This window comes from Trachypithecus francoisi, unplaced genomic scaffold (genome assembly GCF_009764315.1).
Source record: "Trachypithecus francoisi isolate TF-2019V2 unplaced genomic scaffold, Tfra_2.0 Lachesis_group4, whole genome shotgun sequence".
NCBI lineage: Eukaryota > Metazoa > Chordata > Mammalia > Primates > Cercopithecidae > Trachypithecus > Trachypithecus francoisi.
In genome coordinates, this window is record NW_022681469.1 from 54,524,346 (window position 1) to 54,545,366 (window position 21,021).

Here is a 21,021-nt window from a genome sequence, read left to right on the forward strand (position 1 = left end):
AACACGATTCCTTTTTGTTTTGTATTTTTGTTTTTCCCATTGTCACAGTTATCCTGTATAAATAATTGTAGGAGTGCCCATCAATGTTGGTTGATTCTGGGGTGCATTATTACTTTAAGCTTCACTTAAAGTAAAGACAAATGCTATTTTGGAAAATAAAACCATTTAAAAATAGTAGTTCAGGCTGGGCATGGTGGCTCATGCCTGTAATCCTAGCACTTTGGGAGGCCGAAATGGGTGGATCACCTGAGGTCAGGAGTTTGAGACCAGCCTGACCAACAGGGTGAAACTCTCTCTTTACTAAAATACAAAAAGTAGCTGGGAGTGGTGACACACGCCTGTAATCCCAGCTACTAGGGAGGCTGAGGCGGGAGAATTGCTTGAACCCAATAGGTGGAGGTTGCAGTGAGCTGAGATCGTGCCACTGTACTTTAGCCTGGGTGATAAAGTGAGACTCCATCTCAAAAAAAGAAAAAAAAAAAAAGTTCAAAATTAAATTATGGAATCAAAGTTTTGTTGCTGAGATATACCATACAGGTTATCAAGTACAGCCCTGTTATATTAGAAATTGAAACAACTGAGACCCAGATAATTTTTTTTTTTTTTGGAGACAGAACCTCACTCTGTTGCCCATACTGGAGTGTGGTGATGCGATCTCAGCTTACTGCAACTGCTGCCTTCTGGGTTCAAATGATTCTCCTGCCTCAGCCTCCTGAGTAGCTGCAGTTACAGGCACGCGCCACCACGCCTGGCTTATTTTTGTATTTTTAGTAGAGACGGGGTTTCATCGTGTTGGCCAGGCTGGTCTTGAACTCTAGACCTCAGGTGATCCACCTGCCTTGACCTCCCAAAGTGCTGGAATTACAGGTGCAAGCCACCATGCCGGCCAGCCCAGAGAACTTTAATAAGTGACTTAGGAAGCTAGATGTGGTGGCTCACACTTTAATCCCAGCCACTTGGGAGGCTGAAGCAGGAGGATCACTTGAGACCAGAAGCTTGCATGTTGGGAGCAAGTCCCCCAAAATCTGGCCATAAACTGGCCCCAAAACTGGCCATAAACAAAATCTCTGCAGCACTGTAATATGTTCGTAATGGCTATGACGCCCACACTGGAAGGTTGTGGGTTTACCTGAATGAGGGCAGGGAACACCTGGCCCGCCCAGGGTGGAAAACCACTTGAAGGCATTCTTAAGACACAAACAGTAGCATGAGTGATCTGAGTCTTAAGGGCGTGTTCCTGCTGCAGTTAACTAGCCCAACCTATTCATTTGATTTGGCCTATCCCTTTGTTTCCCATAAGGGATACTTTTAATTTAATATCTGTAGAAACAATGCTAATGACTGGTTTACTGTTAATAAATATGTGGGTAAATCTCTGTTCGGGGCTCTCAGCTCTGAAGGCTATGAGACCCCTGATTTCCCACTTCACACCTCTATATTTCTGTGTGTCTTTAATTCCTCTAGTGCCAATGGATTAGGGTCTCCCTGATCGAGCTGGTCTCGGCACTTGAGGCTACAGTGTGCTATGCTTACACCTCTGAATAGCCACTGCTCTCCAGCTTGGGGAACATAGTGGGATCCCATCTCTAAAAATAAATTAATTTTTTAAAAAAGTGATGGAAACTCGTAATTCAGTAAGTCAGTATCAGTATAAGTCTTCTGACTTAGGTAAGTTTTACCATTTAAGTTTCTTGTGTGCTAGACTTTGTTTTTGTGAGTTTTCCATCTCGCTCTGTTGCCCAGGCTGGAGTGGTACAGTGGCTCAATCTTGGCTCACTGCAAGCTCCGCCTCCTGAGGTCATGCCATTCTCCTGCCTCAGCCTCCCAAGTCACTGGGACTACAGGTGCCCGCCACCACACCTGGCTAATTTTTTTTGTATTTTTAGTAGAGATGGGGTTTCACCATGTTAGCCAGGATGGTCTTGATCTCCTGACCTCGTGATCCGCCTGCCTCCTAAAGTGCTGGGATTACAGGCGTGAGGTTCCACACCCGGCCTCCATAGATTAATGCTTATTGCTATATTTGTGTTTAACAGTATGTTTCCCCCTCTTACAGACAAGAATGAAAGCTCAAACAGCTGAAACAGCTTGCCCAGGGGTAGCACAATGAGTAAATGGTTGAGCAGTAGTTTAAGAGCAGTCTGAGTCCAAGGTCATGTTTTTAACACTGCCCTGTTGCCATTTCCTTTAATGGTTTGAATTATCTTAACTAACTTTATTTGTCCCCATGGCAAAGTATTTTCCTTGTGTGTATTACCCATTGCTGTTTAAGGAAAGTTAGCCCAGTTGAGTGCAATAGCCAATATTTTTTAAAAATCTTGAACTTTGAATTTTTACTGAGATCACTTCTTGCTTGTCATGAGGTGCATCATTGTCATTGGGACCTCATGTGAACGCATTGCACACTGAGGCACATTAACTCTTAACTGTGTAGCCTCCTGCACAGCGAATCAGCCTTTGAACTGTGAAAGAAACAAACTCTTGTGCATGAGAAAATGATCAAAGATATTTAGGAAAGAAAGGTACTGACGTTTTTACCTTGAGATAGTATTTGAACGAAATATAATTTTAGTCGGAAAACCAATATTTTTCAAAAATTGTATTCCTTTGACCTCTGTGGGCTGGACATCATCAGTGTGCCTCTGCATTAATTTCTTGTACTTTTTAGAATCTCTTTGGCTGTTCAGATGTAAAACTCCACATATTATTCAGTTTGCACCAGGAAGATGCATGAATGTCATTGAATAACATGAGCCCATTGGATTGTGTTTCCTTCAGGAGTGTAACCATGTTCTCCATGGAAATATTTTACATAATGTTATCTTTCTTACTATTGGTCCTTTGACATTTTATTTATTTTTTTCTTTTGAGACAGAGTTTTATTCTGTTGCCTAGTTTGGAGTGCAGTGCCATGATCTCAGTTCATTGTGACCTCTGCCTTGTGCCTCAGCCTCCTGCATAGCTGGGATTACAGGCGTGTGCTACCATGCCTGTGCCACTATGCCTGTGCAATTTTTTTGTGTTTTTAGTAGAGACAGGGTTTCACCATGTTTGCCAGGCTGGTCTTGAACTCCTGGCCTCAAGTGATCTGCCTGCCTCGGCCTCCCGAAGCGCTGGGATTACAAGGCAAGGCTGAGCGCAACCTTGACATTTTAAATGTAATTTAAACATATCCTAATTGCAGTATTATCCAAAACAGTAAATATTCTAAGGCAAAAACTCAAAAGTCTTAAAATCTTATCCTAGTTTTATCTACTTTACTGGTGCTTACCAGGAACTTGTCAATGTCTTATTAAATCATATTTGCCATACCCATGATTCATCTTGGTTTTTTTTTGGCCAATTCCCCCACCCCTCATACTCATTTCCCGTCCTGAATTGGTAAGCTCTGTGAGGATATGAGGACTGTAAGCAACATGAAGCCTGGGAGCTTTTATATATCAAACACCTGGAATAATGGCCTGTGATAGGAGCTCAGCCGATGCACATTCAGTGAATTTATGTAAAAATACTCCCTAAGGTAAAGTTGTTTTAAATGTTTGTAGGCATTTTGATCCTTTTTAAGAGACAGATATTCTTGTTTTCATTTTCCTTGTGAAATCTTTGTTCCCTCTCACTTACATAATGCTACTTTAAACTTCTACTAACAGTAGGCTAACTACTAATAGCCTACTGTTGATCAGATGCCTTCCTGATAACAGACTGTCGATGAAACTGGGAATATTTCAGTGTTGGATGATGTGAAACATGTAACACTTCCTGTCTCTTGTGAACAGAATGCCTATTCGATTCATTGTTTGAATGGTGATTGATGTAATATTTGCTTAACATTTGGAATTTCTAATGCTCATATGAGAACGTGATCTGTTTTGTAAAAATAAATTTTGTTTATGGAAATAATTGAAAAAATTATTCTCCAGTGGAAATAATTATAGAAAAACATTGACCTTGTATTCAGGTCACTGACACTGTAAGTTTTTGATTGATTGTTTTAATATGATAAATATGAATATCTTGATTCATCACTTTCTTTTAGTATGATGCTGTAGCATTGTCTAGATACTAAGGCTATTTTCTGTTTAAATCAAGCCCCCCATCTCTTGCAGTGTTAAAAATGTATGGACATCATTAGCCATCAGGGAAATATAGATCAAAACTGTAACGAGATACTGCATATCCACTTGGGTGGATAAAGTAAAAAAGATAGTGTTGTTCAGGGTGAAGAATTGGAACCCTCATACACTGGTGATAGGAATGTAAAATGATGCAGCCGCTGTGGAAAACACTTTGGCAGTTTATCAAAAAGCTAAATATAGAGGCACGGTGTGAGCTAATTATGGTAACTCCTAGGTATATACCTACCCTCAAAAAAAAAGTATGTTCACACAAAAATGTATACACGAGTGTGAATAGCAGTATTATTTTTATAGCCCCTAAAGTGAAGATAACCCAAATGTTCATGAAGTGAAGGAATAAGCAAAATGTTGTATCTCCATACAGTGGAATACTATTTGCCAATAAAAATAAGTGAAGTACTAATACATGCAGCACAAGAGTCAAACTTGAAAACATGATGCCAGTTACAAAAAAATACTTTACATGATTCCATTTATAGGAAATGTTCAGAATCAGCAAGTAGATGAGTGGTTGCTAAGGGTTAGATGGGGTAGAAGGGATATGGGGAGTGAATGCTATAATATGTTGTTTCTTTTTGGAGCAATGAAAGTGTTGTCATTTAAATAGTGGTGATAGTTGCCAGGCACCGTGGCTTACGCCTGTAATCCCAGCACTTTGGGAGGTCAAGGCGGGTGGATCACAAGCTCAGGAGTTCGAGACCAGCCTGGCCAATATGGCAAAACCCCGTCTCTACTAAAAATACAAAAAAATTAGCCAGGCGTGGTGGTACATGCCTGTAATCTCAGCTCCTTGGGAGGCTGAGGCAGGAGAATTGCTTGAATCTGGGAGGCAGCAGTTGCAGTGAGCCGAGATCGCGCCACTGCACTCCAGCCTGGGTGACAGAGCGAGACTCCGTCTCAAAAAAATAAAAAAAAATTAAAAATTTAAAAATAAATTAAAGGCCGGGCTCGGTGGCTCAAGCCTGTAATCCTAGCACTTTGGGAGGCCGAGACGGGCGGATCACAAGGTCAGGAGATCGAGACCACCCTGGCTAATACGGTGAAACCCTGTCTCTACTAAAGAATACAAAAAACTAGCCGGGCGATGAGGCGGGCACCTGTAGTCCCAGCTACTTGGGAGGCGGAGGCAGGAGAATGGCGTAAACCTGGGAGGCGGAGCTTGCAGTGAGCTGAGATCCAGCCATCGCACTCCATCCAGCCTGGGTGACAGAGCCAGACTCCGTCTCAAAAATAAATAAATAAATAAATTAATTAATTAATTAAAATTAAAAAAATAAATAGTAGTGATAGTCGCACATCTAAAACCCATTGAATTCTACACCTAAAGGGGTCAATTGTATGATACATGAATATAGTTGTTATTGAAGTATGTACAGTTGACGCTTGAACAGCGCGAGGGTTAGAGGTACTGACCAACCCCCTCCAATGAAGTTGAAAATCCGTATCTGGCTTCTGACTTGACCAGAGCTTAACTACTACTGGCATACTGTTGATCAGAATCCTTACTGATGACATGACCAGTTGATTAATGTATTATATAGCATATTCTTACAATAAAGTAAGCTAGAGAAAAGAAAATGTTAAGACAATCATAAGGAAGAGAAAATATACTTGGTATTCATTAAGTAGATAGATCATATTCAGTAGATCATCATAAAGGTCTTTATCCTCATCATCTTCGCATTGAGTAGGCTGAGGGGTTGGTCTTGCTGTCTCAGGTGGCAGAGGTGGAAGAAAAAAATCTGTGTATAAGTGAACCCATGTTGTTCAAGGTTCAGCTGTATGTAGATGCATTTGCTTCCATGAGCATAAATAATCTCTGAAATTATACATATTTGTTGCTTATGGAAAGGAGAGCTGGATTCCTGTGCGGGTAGTCACGGGAGGGAGATTTTTACTAAATATCCTTTTGTGTTTATCAAACTTTGTACCCTGTCATCGTGTTACATGTTTTTCAAATAAATAAAAGTTATATAATGAGGTATTAATAGCTTATCTCCTCTCTTGATTTTACTATATCCAGGTCCTTCAAGGGTTAGATTATCTACACAGTAAGTGCAAGATCATTCATACTGACATAAAGCCGGAAAACATCTTGATGTGTGTGGATGATGCATATGTGAGAAGAATGGCAGCTGAGGCCACTGAGTGGCAGAAAGCAGGTGCTCCTCCTCCTTCAGGGTCTGCAGGTGAGGGAGCTGAGCTAGCTTCATTTCAGTTTGGGGGCATTGTGAGCTTGCAAAGTTGCAGTTGTTGAAGGTATCTGAATCAAACGTTTCATATAAGGAACTTTTTGGAAAAGTTTAATTGCTGGAAATAACTGCACCCTTTTCTTGAAATGGAAAATACCCCAGCTACATTATATTTTAATATTAAAATTACTTTTGTCCCCCTTTAAAAGGCCATTTAAATTTGTAGTTGCTGCTTCATCTATATTTGAACATTTTTTTCTGTTGCCCACTTCTCTGCAGAGGAGAACATAGTAACAACTTTCCTGTAGCTGACCTTTAATCATCAGAATATTTTTCTAGCTTCAGTTTTGTTACAGTAATTCCTGTTGTCCCTTTAGCATAGCTATGTCAATCTGAGTTTTATCAACAGATTTGGAGTTAGTTAGAAAAGGCCTGATGGTGGGGGAAGAAGACCAAGTGACCTGAGTATTGGGATATCTTTACTTCTGGGGTGGGGTCGGGGTGGTGGTGCAGTAAAGTGTGGACTGTGCTTCTCATTCTTCGACACCGTGGTCTGTGCCATTGTGTGTTGTCAGGCAAGCGTGGATACTAAAGGGCTGAGGCTCCCTACTAAAGGGACTGCCTGGGGCTCTCTTCACATTTCCTTTACTGCCATCAGGGTGTTGTTTAGATCATGGACCCAGCCTGTCAAACTTTTGGCCCTGGTGTAGGGGTTTAATCATGTGATTCCCAGACTATTTGCTGTATACCAACTGCAGTATTTGATTTAAATGGTAGAAAGCTTGCAAAATAGATTTCAAATATAGATGTACATCTACTCTAAATTGTTCATTTCATTATATTTTAAACAAATTTGGTTTAATGACTGTGATATGTATGAATTGTTTTCCATTTTCTTATCTGTTGGTGCTTTGGGCTTGACTGTTTTTGAGATGTATTAGTATTTCATTTTAGATAAATAAGAGAAATGGCTCAGTGTGAGCAACTTCTGCTATGCCTTCAAGAGTCACTCATTTGTTTCAGTGCCTAAACTTTCTCTAGATCCCTGTGATTAAGAAGCTCTGATTAATAGTTTTTGAAGTTGGATAGCCATTAAAAGACAATAATTATTTCACTTTGCAATTCGAATGACCTACGTGAAGGTATGTGTCTGTTTTCTGCTAAATACCAATTTTGTTTCATTTTATTTTAGTGAGTACGGCTCCACAGCAGAAACCTGTAAGTACTTATACATATTACTTTATATGCACCATGTCAAAAGAGACCATTTATTATTGAGTTGTTCAAATTATTAAAAAGTTGTGTATTTAAAGGGTGAACACATTTATAACAGTTGTGTATCCTCAGATAGGTAAGACTTACTGTCTTGTTAATTTTTTTTTTTTTTGATACTGAGTTTTGCTCTGCTGCTCAGGCTGGAGTGCAGTGGTGCCATCTTGGCTCACTGCAACCTCCCCCTCCCGGATTCAAACAATTCTTGTGCCTCAGCCTCCCAAGTAGCTGCAATTACAGGCACCCGCCACCACACCTAGCTAATTTTTTGTATGTTTAGTAGAGACGGGGTTTCACCATGTTGGCCAGACTGTTCTCAAACTCCTGACTTCAAGTGATCTGCCCACCTCGGCCTCCCAAAGTTCTGGGATTACAGGCGTGAGCTACCACGTCCAGCCTGTCTTGTTAAGTTTTCGTGATCTGTGCAGAGTTGGGATAGAGCCTTTCAAAGATTGTCTTCTTTATGCATTTTCTGGACTATGGTTGGCCAAGTTTAGTGAAATGTGAGGTGATGGAGTTGAAGTATTTTTATTTCAAAATCACTTTACATTATTTCTGATTGGCTGCTAAGTTACCTGTTTTTCTGAAGCTGTTGTTTTAATTTTTTTCCATCCAGATATTAAATAAGAAAGAGACTGATCTATTTTGTGGTCCCATCAAAACCGTATGTCCTTATTAGATACTGGGTGTGGTGGCTCACACCTGTAATCCCAGCGCTTTGGGAGGCCGAGGCCACTGAATCACTTGAGGTCAGGAATTCGAGATCAGCCTGGCCTACATGGTGAAACCCCATCTCTACCAAAAATGCAAAAACTAGCCGAGTGTGCTGGTGGACACCAGTAATCCTAGCTACTCAGGAGGCTGAGGCAGAAGAATCGCTTGAGCCCAGGAGGTGGAGGTTGCAGTGAGCCGAGATCACGCCACTGCACTCCAGTCTGGGTGACAGAGCGAGACTCCGTGTCAGTCATCATCATCATCATCATCATCATCAGCTGGGTGTGATGACGTGCACCTGTACTCCTAGCTACCTGGGAGGGTGAGACATGAGAATCACTTGAACTCGGGAAGTGGAGGTTGCAGTGAGCTGAGATCATACCACTGCACTCCAGCCTGGGCAACAGAACAAGACTCAGTCTCAAAGAAAAAATAAACAAAAAACAAAACAACAGAAGAACACTATGTTTACTGAGACGACTCTTGATTTGGAATGTAAGTTCTGGAACAAGAGGGAGCTGTGATAATTATGCTTCCTGGCCTGCTGAGATGCCCGGGTTGTTTCCCATAGTTCTTCCCTGGCTTGAGCTGCCTGAGTTCACTGATTGTTTGAAAGGTTGGAGGCTAGGCCGGGCACGGTGGCTCAAGCCTGTAATCCCAGCACTTTGGGAGGCCGAGATGGGCGGATCACAAGGTCAGGAGATCGAGACCATCCTGGCTAACATGGTGAAACCCCGTCTCTACTAAAAAAATACAAAAAACTAGCCGGGCGAGGTGGCAGGCGCCTGTAGTCCCAGCTACTCGGGAGGCTGAGGCAGGAGAATGGCGTAAATCCGGGAAGCGGAGCTTGCAGTAAGCTGATATCCAGCCACTGCACTCCAGCCTGGGTGACAGAGCCAGACTCCGTCTCAAAAAAAAAAAAAAAAGAAAGGTTGGAGTCTTTCATTGCCAGTGCTTGGCAAGTCAGGTGGCCATGATGGGAGGCAGACAAAAGCTGTGGCTTTTTCTTTTTTCCCTTTGCTGAATAGGCTTATCTCAGAATTCATGTCTTGGCTGCTAAGAGCTTCATATGTGAGACCCAGACACACAGTGACATGCACCTGCTCAGGCATCTGTTTCATTTTTGGCATTGAGGAGGTGGGATGTTGTTACTTTGTATATAGACAGCAGCAAATAAAACTTACAAGAGGAGCTTCTCCTTTAAGGCCAAGAGAATTTCGAACTTCAGTTCTCTTAGAGTTTGAATGGTGAAGACTTACTGGATTTAAGCTCTATCCCTCTGAGGGTAGGACCTGGTGGTAGACCCAGCACGTGAGATCAGTCAGCACTGCTTTCCCTTTGATTTTACCGTAAGCCTTACCACAAAGTGGATGTCTGGGTTTGGGATTTTAGTAGAATATGGCATGAGAAAGCAGAATTTATTGGTATTTGCCATGCTGCTAGCAGTTCTACTATCATGTGGTACTTTAAAAAGAAGAAAACTGACCTGTGGTCTTTCTTAACATGTTATAGATAGGAAAAATATCTAAAAACAAAAAGAAAAAACTGAAAAAGAAACAGAAGAGGCAGGCTGAGTTATTAGAGAAACGCCTGCAGGAGATAGAAGAACTGGAGCGAGAAGCTGAAAGGAAAATAATAGAAGAAAACATCACCTCAGCTGCACCTTCCAATGACCAGGATGGCGAATACTGCCCAGAGGTGAAACTAAAAACAACAGGATTAGAGGAGGCGGCCAAGACAGAGACTGCAAAGGACAATGGTCAGTGGGGCCTCGAACCTGGGCTGCATGGGGTCCTCAGAGCTCCATTAGTAGGGTCCTACCCGGTCAGCTTGGGGGCTGATTTGTGCTGCTGCTGCAGATGACAAGTCCGATTGTCTCCAACTCCCTATTGGGAAATATGGGAGACAGCCTTGTACGTCATCATTTGTGAACTGTATGCCAGAAATATGTTAACATTTCAAAATAGTGTTTAAAAAATGTAAAATGTCTGAGAAATACCATGTTTCTGTCATGCTAATGATGGTGCTTTATTTTGTATTAACTTTTTTTTTTTTTTTTTTTGAGACGGAGTCTCGCTCTGCCGCCCAGGCTGGAGTGCAGTGGCCGGATCTCAGCTCACTGCAAGCTCCGCCTCCCGGGTTCACGCCATTCTCCTGCCTCAGCCTCCCGAGTAGCTGGGACTACAGGCGGCCGCCACGTCGCCCGGCTAGTTTTTTGTATTTTTTAGTAGAGACGGGGTTTCACCGGGTTAGCCAGGATGGTCTCGATCTCCTGACCTCATGATCCGCCCGTCTCGGCCTCCCAAAGTGCTGGGATTACAGGCTTGAGCCACCGCGCCCGGCCTGTATTAACTTTTTACCTAACTGTAATGCAACACAAGTCTATTTCTGAAGATTGTAGAAGGTAGAAATGGAAGTGCAACTTTATTTAGAAAGAGTTATTTTCCCTTAAGGGTAACTTTTTCTTTTAAGAGCAGGCCAATTATTAAATGAATGAAAAATTAGATTTAGAAAACCTGAAGCGTTTACCCCAAAAGCGAAGAGGTGTTTACTAGGTGGTACATAAGTTAAACACATTCAAAATGTATTTTATTGATGGAGATAAGTACTTAGTGGGGCCGTATTAAGGACAGTAACAAGTTCTGATTCTTGACCCATCAACTTCTTAAGGTGAAGCTGAGGACCAGGAAGAGAAAGAAGATGCTGAGAAAGAAAACATTGAAAAAGATGAAGATGATGTAGATCAGGAACTTGTGAACATAGACCCTACGTGGATAGAATCACCTAAAACCAATGGCCATATTGAGAATGGCCCATTCTCACTGGAGCAGCAACTGGACGATGAAGAGGATGATGAAGAAGACTGCCCAAATCCTGAGGAATATAATCTTGATGAGCCAAATGCAGAAAGTGATTACACATATAGCAGCTCCTATGAACAATTCAACGGTGAATTGCCAAATGGACGACATAAAATTCCCGAGTCACAGTTCCCAGAGTTTTCCACCTCGTTGTTCTCTGGATCCTTAGAACCTGTGGCCTGCGGCTCTGTGCTTTCTGAGGGATCACCACTTACTGAGCAAGAGGAGAGCAGTCCATCCCATGACAGAAGCAGGACGGTTTCAGCCTCCAGTACTGGGGATTTGCCAAAAGGTAAGTGTTCTTCCCATCAACTGTCTGCCATTACTGACTTCAGGGACATGCCATTAACAAATGCTATGAAGGAACTGGCTGGAAGTGGCCAAGCCCTGTTTGTGTGTGCTAATCATTTTTATTACTTTTATACTCATGAAGAAGTAATGTGATTTAAATACATGTTCTATGCCACTAGGCTATCTCTTGCTCTCTGCATACCAAATCTTACTTCTGACCAGTTCTCATTTTTAATATATTTATAGTCAGCAGCATCATTTGCAAAAACCTTCCAGTTTTAGCAACTTACATCTTTCTAGAATGTGTAGTTTAGTTTATCATTTGTATCTTCTTCTATCTGATATTTTTATAGTTTTTTTTGTTTTGTTTTGTTTCTATTCAAGAAAAATATACCTCCTCTTTGACTCTATTGAGAAAGAAGTATCATATTGTCTTTTGATATTTGTTCCTGATTATAGGACCCTACTATTGATAACTGGCCCAGGATTGTAATTTTCAAGGAATTGGCATGGATTTAGATGTGATGACAGATTATAGATTGGCTCTTGTGTTCTTATCTACCTAAGAAGGCTTGACTTATTCAAACCTTTATTTTGGGAGTGAATGCTGAGTGACTCTAGTAAGTGAAACTGGGTAACACAGTTGGTTTCCATTCTGACTCTTGGTGGAAAAGCTCTGAAACCTCCTCTGCTCCCTCTACTGACCAGACTGTTTAACACACAGCGAGTAATTGATGAGCCAGCCCTGCAAACCGCCCAGGAGATTCTGCAGCCCCTTTGGTTCCAGCAGTCTGGAATTGCACGCTGAGTGAGCTGGCTTTGTTACACGCTGGCTATGATGAATCCTCCTAAGGATTTGCTTTCTTTGCTTGGCTGGACGTGGTCAGCTCCTGTTCCCCTTTATAGGGAGTGTTTGAAGGTGCTTACATAGAATGTAGGTTCATGTCTGGGAAAGGGCAGTAGTGAGATGTACCTTATCCAGATTTATTGTTGCTGTTGCAGTTCAATTTTTTTCTTGAGGTTTCTTTTTTTTTTTTGAGATTGAGTCTTGCTCTGTTGCCCAGGTTTGAGTACAGTGGCGTGATCTCAGCTCACTGAAACCTCTGCCTCCCGGGTTCAAGCGATTCTGCCGCCCCAGCCTCCTGAGTAGCTGGGATTACAAGCGTGCGCCACCACGCCCGGCTAATTTTTGTAGTTTTAGTAGAGACGGGGTTTCACCATGTTGGTCAGGCTGATCTCAAACTCCTGACCTTGTGATCCACCCACCTTGGCTTCCCAAAGGGCTGGGATTACAGGCGTGAGCCACCGCGCCCGGCCGAAGTTTCATATAGAAAGTAATTTATAAGGTACCTTTTTAATTATTTCTATTTTATTTATTTATTTATATTTTGAGACAGTCTCAGTCTAGTTGCCCAGGCTGTAGTGCAGTGGTGCAATCTCAGCTCACTGCAACCTCTGCCTCCTGGACTCAAGTAATTCTCCTGCCTCAGTCTCCCGAATAGCTGGGATTATAGGCGCCTGTCACCATGCCTGTCTAATTTTTATATTTTTAGTAGAGACAGAGCTTCACCATGTTGGCTAGGCTGGTCTCCAATGCCTGACCTCAGGTGATCCGCCCTCCCCAGCCTCCCAAAGTGCTGGGATTACAGGTGTGAGCCACCATGACCAGACCGAAGTACCTTTTTTATTTGTACTTATTTTGCAAGTATTAGCTTAGGCTGCAGTGACTTCAGTTACAGCCAGCCCTCCGTATCCATGGGTTTTACATCTGTGGATTTCACATCCGTGTGCTCAGCCAGCCTCAGATGGAAAATAGATGGAGGGAAAAAAAAAACCTGTATCTTTATTGAACATGTACAGATTTTTCCCCCTTGTCTTTATTACCTAAACAATACAGTGTAACAACTATTTACATACCATTTACATTGTAGCAGGTATTATAAATAACTAGCGATCAACTAAAGTATATAGGAAGATGTATGTAGGTTACATGCAAACACTACACCATTTTATATCAGCGACTTGAGCATCTGTGGATTTTGGTGTCCTCAGGATGTCCTGGAACCAGTTCCCCGCAGACACCGAGAGGCACCCGCATATCATCAGATTAATCCCCAGCTCAGAACTTAATAACTGTGGAACTTTGGTTTCTTATTCTGTCTGAGCCTTGGCTTATTCCTCTATCAAAGGAAAGAAATGGCTACCTCTAGGGTTGTTAGTAGCACTGAATTAAATACAACAGGTCAATGGGAAAGGTAGATAAATAATATATAATAATATATTGAAAAATTTCCCATTGAATGTAAGTTGCCTTGGTCATCACAATCCATGTAAAGGAGGACAGTTGCTGCTTGTTACCACGTGGTCACCATCGAGGCCCAGGCAAGTCATAAAACTTATCCTGTTGTTTACATGACAGCTCCATCTCTGTGTCACAGGAAACTTCAAACCTTACGTGTTCAAAACCAGAATACATCTCACCCTGCCAACCTGCTACACATGCTGTATTTCCTGCGCTTGTTACCACCATTTCTTGTTGCTCCAGTGAGAAACTTGATCATCAGTGTGTCCCCGTTTTTTCACTCACATCCAGTAAATCATCTCATTTTGTTAGTCATACCTCCTAAGTAGGGATCCCGCTTGCCTTGGCCCTACAGTGGGCACTGTCATTGCTTGCCTCTGCTGTTATGGAGGCTCCTTACTGGTCTCTTGGCTTTGTGTTCTCTCCAGCTTTTCTCCCCACCTGCCTTTCAGCGTGCCCTTCCATGGTGCTGCTAGAGCGTCTTTGCAGTATGCTCACCCGATCGGTGTTATTCCCCTGCTCACAGTTTCCACAGGTCCCCATCATCTACAGCAGTGGTCTCCACAGTGGAGAGTGTACATCCCTGCATAGCCAGCACCATCCAGGAAGGTGCAGGAAGGAATTATTAGAGCATCTGTGTATTTTTTTATTTTGAAAGAATAGTACAATAAACAACTCTGTATCCTCCACATAGATTGAGCAATTAACATTTTGCCACCTTGCATATACTTTCTTTACACAGACGCTGTATGCTGCACATATTAGGATACTTCACTCCTAAATACTTAAGCATTCATCTTTTGAGAGATGAATTAGGACGTCCTCCATTGTAACAATAATACTATTATAACATGTAAGAATAGCACTAATTTTATATTATTAAACATAATATAGAGACAGGGTCTTGCTCTTGTCGCTCAGGCTGGAGTGCAGTAGTGTGATCTCGGCTCACTGCAACCTCTGCTTTCTGGCTCAAGTGATCCTCCCACCTCAGCCCCCCAGGTAGCTGGGACTACAGTCGGCACCATCATGCCTGGCCAATTTTTATGTTTTTGGTAGAGAAAGTAGGGTTTTACAACGTTGCCCATGCTGGTCTTGAACTCATGGGCTTGAATGATCTGCCCACCTTGGCTTCCCAAAATGCTAAAATTTTAGGCGTGAGCCACTACACCTGGCCTAATATCATCCATTATTTATTCCATATTCAAATTTCCTCAATAATTCTAAAATTTTCTTTTTAAATTTTCCTGATCCAGGATATGATCCAACACAGTAGCCTGCCTCCTGGGTGAGGGCTTCCTGTGTCCCCAGCAGGCTTAGTTCTCTTTCCCCTCTGCTCCTGCTGGCCATGCTCATCGTAGTTGTATGGGCAGTGCTCATTGTCATTGTCTTCTCATTAGAATGTGAACTCTTAGAGAATACAGTGCGTTTTTATCTTTGCATCCTCGGCATCTGATTCAGTGCTAAGGTAAATATTTATTGAATAATGAACAAACAAATGAGTGACACCTTGTTGTATTCTTCTTCTCTTTCCTTTCTTCCGCTTTTTTCCATTTATAATCACAATTTTACTGTGTCCAACACACATACCATCCCCAATACCTGTTGCATCAGTTAGAAACTGAAGGTCTTGCAGAGCGTTTTAGTATTGTCAAATTCTAGGGATGTACCAACGACAGGATCTCCTTTGTTTGGAAGCACTCAGTTTTTGCCCACAGCTTGGCCATTTGGTAAGCAAGGGCAGCCTCCCCCATGGGAGGTGTTTTTTGTTTTCTGCATGGAAAGGAGTATAACCTCGAGTCTTGCACTTGACCACATGGTACTGCGTGTGGCAAGGGAAACAATGAAGAGTTTGTGTAGATCCTGTCTTTAGGGCAGAATGTACACGTTAGGGCATAGTAGAAGAAAGATTGGGGCCGGTTCGAGGAGCTTGAAGGAACCTAAATGTCAGGCTAAACAATGTACACTTTTTTCCTAGAGTAATTTGGCAGCCACTGAAGGTTGAGAAGAGGATGATCCATCCCTCTTAGATGTTCAGCTGCCAGAGCCATAGTGCATATCTTGGCTCAACACATCTGAAGGACAAAGGCCCTGGAACAGGGTGATTTTGTTGGTCTTACCTGTGGGATATTTCTGGAATCCTTTCTGTGTCACTCAATGGGGACCCACACCACTGTCAGTCCTTGCCTAGGCTGCTGTAACACAGCCTCCATGCTCCTGTCACTTCAGCTCCTGCTCACCTGTATGTCTCTGTCTGGCAGTCCAGAGAGAACTGTTCAAAGCATAACTTCTTCCCCCATACCCACTCCCCCTCACCAAAATGATCTCCATTGTGTTTCCCATGTAGAGTGATGCCCTGAGGTGTCCCTCACTGAAGCTGACAAACTCTCCAGTGGTTTCCCTAATTCATTCTACACCATTCACACTGGCTTCTTTCTAAAGTTTCTCAAAGTTGCAAGACTGTTTCTGCCTTAGGATTTTTGTACTTCCTGTGTCCTTTGCCTCAGACTTCTCTTACTTTCATGCCTGCCTTTCTTCAGACCTCTCCTGAATGTCACCTTCTCAGAAAAGATCTCCCCTGAACAGCCTTGGCATTATCCATCTCCTTTCTCTGCTTTGTTTTTCTTCATAGCCTCTTGAGCTACCTGATGGAATGTGTGGATTCCTCATTTATTTGCCTTATTGCCCATATTTTCAGCCAGTACACGAGTTTCCTAATTTGGCTTGTGTTTTTTTCTTACTGTGTTTCCAGTACCAAAACCATGCTTAGCACACAGAAGGGACTCAGTAAATATTTGTTGCGTGAATGGTTGAGGTGGCAACGTTAAATCTCTTAGTTCCACTACTTCCTTGGGCCTCATACTGAACCTCCTCCATATAGAGGGGATATTCTTGCCGTCCTCATAAGGACCTCTTACAATGTAAAGAGTCAGTGTGTGCCTAGCACCATGTGTTATGTGCATGTGACAGCAGCTGTCTCATCATGCTGAGGCATTGTTGGCTACCATTTAGTTTCTAGGATAGCTTCTTGTGGAATGAGTGACCACAGTGTCACCTGGAGACTAGTGTATCAGAAGGCGACTCAAGGGGCTCAGTTCTTCCCGAAGTGAACGCTTTCCGCTCATTCCCCTCTTAGTGGAAGCAGAGTGCAATTGCAAGTTTTCATTTTGGAAGGAAGACAGATCCAGTTTGTCCTTTGTGTCATCATTATCTGTAAGAAGGAAACCATGTGACAAGTCACTACCGTGGTGACTCAGTCAGAGGAGATGCAACAAAAGCATTCCAGTTGGGTTTCAGTGGGCTTCTTGGGAATGTAGCAGTCTGGTACCTTAGTTCAGGAACTATCATAGTGAGAAAAGAAAGAAAAACAAAATCTCTTTTACCTCCTGTTGTGTTTTTATGCAGTTAAGTTATTGAGATACATTACCTAGCATCATTTGGAACATCTTAGAAGCTGAGTAACTGTTTACAAACCCGAACCAGGAGGATAACAGCATGTCACCAAAGAGATTGTGTTCAGTGAACCTTAATGAAGGCCAAAAAAAAAAAAAACAACCGAATTTAGGCCGATTGTGGCGGCTTATGTCTGTAATCCCAGCACTTTGGGAGGCCAAGGTGGGCAGATCACTTGATGTCAGGAGTTCAAGACTAGCCTGGGCAATATGGTGAAACCCCGTCTCTACTAAAAACACAAAAATTAGCCGGGCGTGGTGGCAGGCGCCAGTAATCCTAGCTACTTAGGAGGCTGAGGCAGAAGAATTGCTTGAACCCAGGAGACAGAGGTTGCGGTGAACCAAGATCGTGCCACTGCACTCCAGCCTGGGCGACAGAGGGAGACTCCGTCTCAAAAAAAAAAAAAAAATCCCTGAATTTAAATGTGAGGTGTTGGGTCTTTGAAAGTATATTTCTTCTAGCGTGATTGAATTAAGCAGCTCCTGAGAAATGTTTTTAAAAACAACATCTTGGAGGGGGTGGCAGATTACAGATCATTTCCTTTGACTTGAGTGCCCTCAGATAACAACAGCCAACTCAGCTACCTGTTCTCATGGAGAAAAAGAAATCACATCATCCTGTGGCTCAGGGGGAACACAATACATTTAATAGGGCTTCGCCCTCTTCGCATTAGACCTGTGATTTGAGTTGTTTGTGGGGGTGGAACTTGCTCTTGGGCCTCCCCTTCCCTCTGCTGCGGCTCTCTGGTCCCTCACTGACCAGTTGGGAGCCTCCTGCCCCAGATGATGGTTAAGCTGGTCACAGCAGAGGGAAGCCCCTGAATCTGGCCAGGCACCCAGATGCTGTCCTGATTCTCCTGTGTTTGGGTTTTTAGTTTCTTTGGTGTGGAAGGGGTGGTCCCTTCCGATTCTTCTTTTCCTGAATACCAAGCCTCATACAGTGTAAGTCATTTGCCAGTCTTACACCTTGTAGATATTGAAACAGATTTGAATCCAGTTCTTCAAACCTCAAATTCCATTTCCTTCTTGCTGATTCTCCTTGATTAAATGACATATAAGGCATTCATCTAATCATGTCTAGTGTTCATCTACCCATTGGGTCAGCATTTTTATATTTATCCTGGACCTCTGTTCTCAGCCCCAGGTGAATCAGTGTATATACATTTTGCCTTCTTTTGTTGGTCTTTGTGCTGCGCTCTTTCTGATTTTTTGCTGAGTTCTGGTGTTTCTTTTCCTGAGCTCATACCTGGCCTTTGGTGAGACCCTGCAGTGGATCAGAATCCTTATAAACAAGGAAACAGGCATATGGAAGGTAGCAAGCAGGGAATATCTGTACCTGGCTGGCTCAGTTGATTAACATGCTGGAGGAACAGGTCTTGAGGGTTAAGATACTGGTCAGAATTACCTGGAGCCCTGCTAGGGAGCTGTGTGGGCACCCTAGGTCCTGAGGCTTTGCCTGTTCACTGCTTTACTGCAAGTTGCAAGGCTGGCCCTCCTTCCTGTTACGGGGCTTGCTGAAGAATCAGAGCCTCCTCAAGCACCCTGGTTCCATAGCTCATATGTACCCCAACAGAGGTTGAGTTCATTTCAGCAGTGCCCAGCTTCAGGGAAACAAAGGGGCTCTCCTAGGTAGGTGTTTGTGTTAGTCCGTTCTCACACTGCTATAAAAATACCGGAAACTCCATAGTTTATTTAAAAAACAGGTTTAATTGACTCACGGTTCCACAGGCTATACAGGAAGCATGGCTGGGGAGGCCTTAGGAAACTGTAAAATATTATAGAAGGGGAAGCAGGTATCTTACATGGCTGGAGCAGGAGGAGGAGAGAAGGGGGACGTGCTACACACTTTTAAACAACCAGATCTCCTGAGAACTCACTCAGTATCACAAGAACAGCAAGGTGGAAATCTGCCCCCATGATCCAGTCACCTCCCACCAGGCCCCTCTTCCAACACTAGGGATTACAATTCGACATGAGATATCGTCAGGGACACAAACCCAAATCATATCAGTGTTTAATGTTCTACATTGAACAGACTTTTCTGCTTGGTTTTCAAATACCATTTCAAAATTACTTATACAATAAATAAAAGTCCTGGTTTTATTTCATCTTTACCAGAAATCTGATCTTGTAGGTCAGTCTGAGGTTTGGTGATGAAGATGCTGACTTTAAGGGACTATTTTTCTGGGCCTCATGAAATTATTTTTCTTTGTCACTTGCCCCTTGATTAACTCTGCTTGATATAGGCATGATCTGGACTTGTCTGAGAAGATCTGGCCCCAGAATCCCTGGGAAGCTGGCCCCATACCTGCCTTTGAGATTCCCTGGGGTCACCCTGGAATTAAGAATGACTGCTCACGTACTTGACAAGTTCATGAGTGACCTCAGAGATTGCCTTTATGGCCCAGGCCATCTCAAGAGACCTCTGTCTGGGCCCTTCCTTGTCTACAACAAAACCAAAATAGTTTAGTCCCTGCCTTTAATCTGTGTTTGTTAATCAGCAGTCATCTACCCCTTGATATCTGTGTGTGCTCAGCCCAGGCAGTGGGAACTGTAGGGGACGATGTGGGTGTGAGGTGTGGGTGCCAGGGACCCTGATGTCTTGTGGTGTCCAAGGAACTGTGTGTCACTGGGAGTGATTGGCCCCCACAGCAGTGTTCTTTCTACCTTCATGTTCCTTGTGATAATGCATCAGCAAGCACGATCCCGGCCGTGAGGGGATGGACTGACACCATGAAGAGCTGCCACAAAGCAGCAGACAGGGAGAGAGCAAGGCTGGCTTGTTCTAGGGCTGACCTGGGCTTGAAGGAACTGGGGATAAGAAGAGAAAGGGCAAGGCAGTGCCCTTGGCGTCCTGTGGGCAGCCCAGTTTGCTTTTTCATGGATAATTTTCCAGAGGTGGAGAACAAGCAGTTTTAGTTCTGTCAAGTTGAATTTACAGTGTCCCAGGCCTAAGTGATCATTCCACCACTCTTTAGGAAAGGAGAGTGACCCTGGCAAACACTGCTCACGCATGGAAACCACTTATCCTAATCACTAACTGTCCTGCTGTTTGCTCATGCCAGCAAAAACCCGGGCGGCTGACTTGTTGGTGAATCCCCTGGATCCACGGAATGCAGATAAAATTAGAGTAAAAATTGCTGACCTGGGAAATGCTTGTTGGGTGGTAAGTAGAGTTTTCTTTCTAAAACACTTTGGTCTTGATTCTGTGTGCGAAGATACTTTCTGAATGTCTGTGTTGCTCTGTGGTAATGCAGCCTGTTCCCTTCCAGCATAAACACTTCACGGAAGACATCCAGACGCGTCAGTACCGCTCCATAGAGGTTTTAATAGGAGCGGGGTACAGCACCCCTGCGGACATCTGGAGCACGGCGTGTATGGTAAGGACGGCTCTGCCCTTTGCTGCCATGGGAATTGGCTCGTTCCTTTCACACTCTGGATGGGGCTGAGTCTCTCTGAGGCAGGTGACCTCAGTTTTTCTGACTGTAAGGGTCATCCGCCGTGGGCTGGGTGAGGGGAAGTTTACTGCCGCGGGCATCTTAAGAAGTGGAAGGGTCCTCCTCAGGCGGGCCCTGGGTGTTTGGTGTGATTGTGGGCTTGTGAGAGAGAGATGGTCTCTTCTTAAGGCCCTGCACAGCCTGCAGCCCTATGAATCAGACTCAGTTGTGGTGACACGGTGACCTCACTTGTAGTCCCTGAAAATTTGCAGGGTATAGGGAACTCTTACCTTCACTCATGCTGTGGAGGAAGATGGGGTGACATCTCCCAGGGGAAGACTGCCTGAGGCAGGCAGGTGGGAGC

General features: G+C 43.4%; 1 protein-coding gene across 15 annotated transcripts in view; it reads left to right on the plus strand.

Annotated features, from left to right (window-relative positions):
* SRPK2 (SRSF protein kinase 2) overlaps positions 1 to 21,021 on the plus strand; it is a 290,037-nt gene that overhangs the window by 251,480 nt on the left and 17,536 nt on the right. For all 15 annotated transcript variants that reach the window (XM_033193842.1, XM_033193847.1, XM_033193846.1 and 12 more), the window contains 6 exons: positions 6,160 to 6,325; positions 7,521 to 7,546; positions 9,827 to 10,073; positions 10,985 to 11,467; positions 20,286 to 20,386; positions 20,493 to 20,600. In XM_033193842.1, the coding sequence (XP_033049733.1) occupies positions 6,160 to 6,325; positions 7,521 to 7,546; positions 9,827 to 10,073; positions 10,985 to 11,467; positions 20,286 to 20,386; positions 20,493 to 20,600 (1,131 nt within the window). The remainder of the gene's footprint in view (positions 1 to 6,159; positions 6,326 to 7,520; positions 7,547 to 9,826; positions 10,074 to 10,984; positions 11,468 to 20,285; positions 20,387 to 20,492; positions 20,601 to 21,021) is intronic.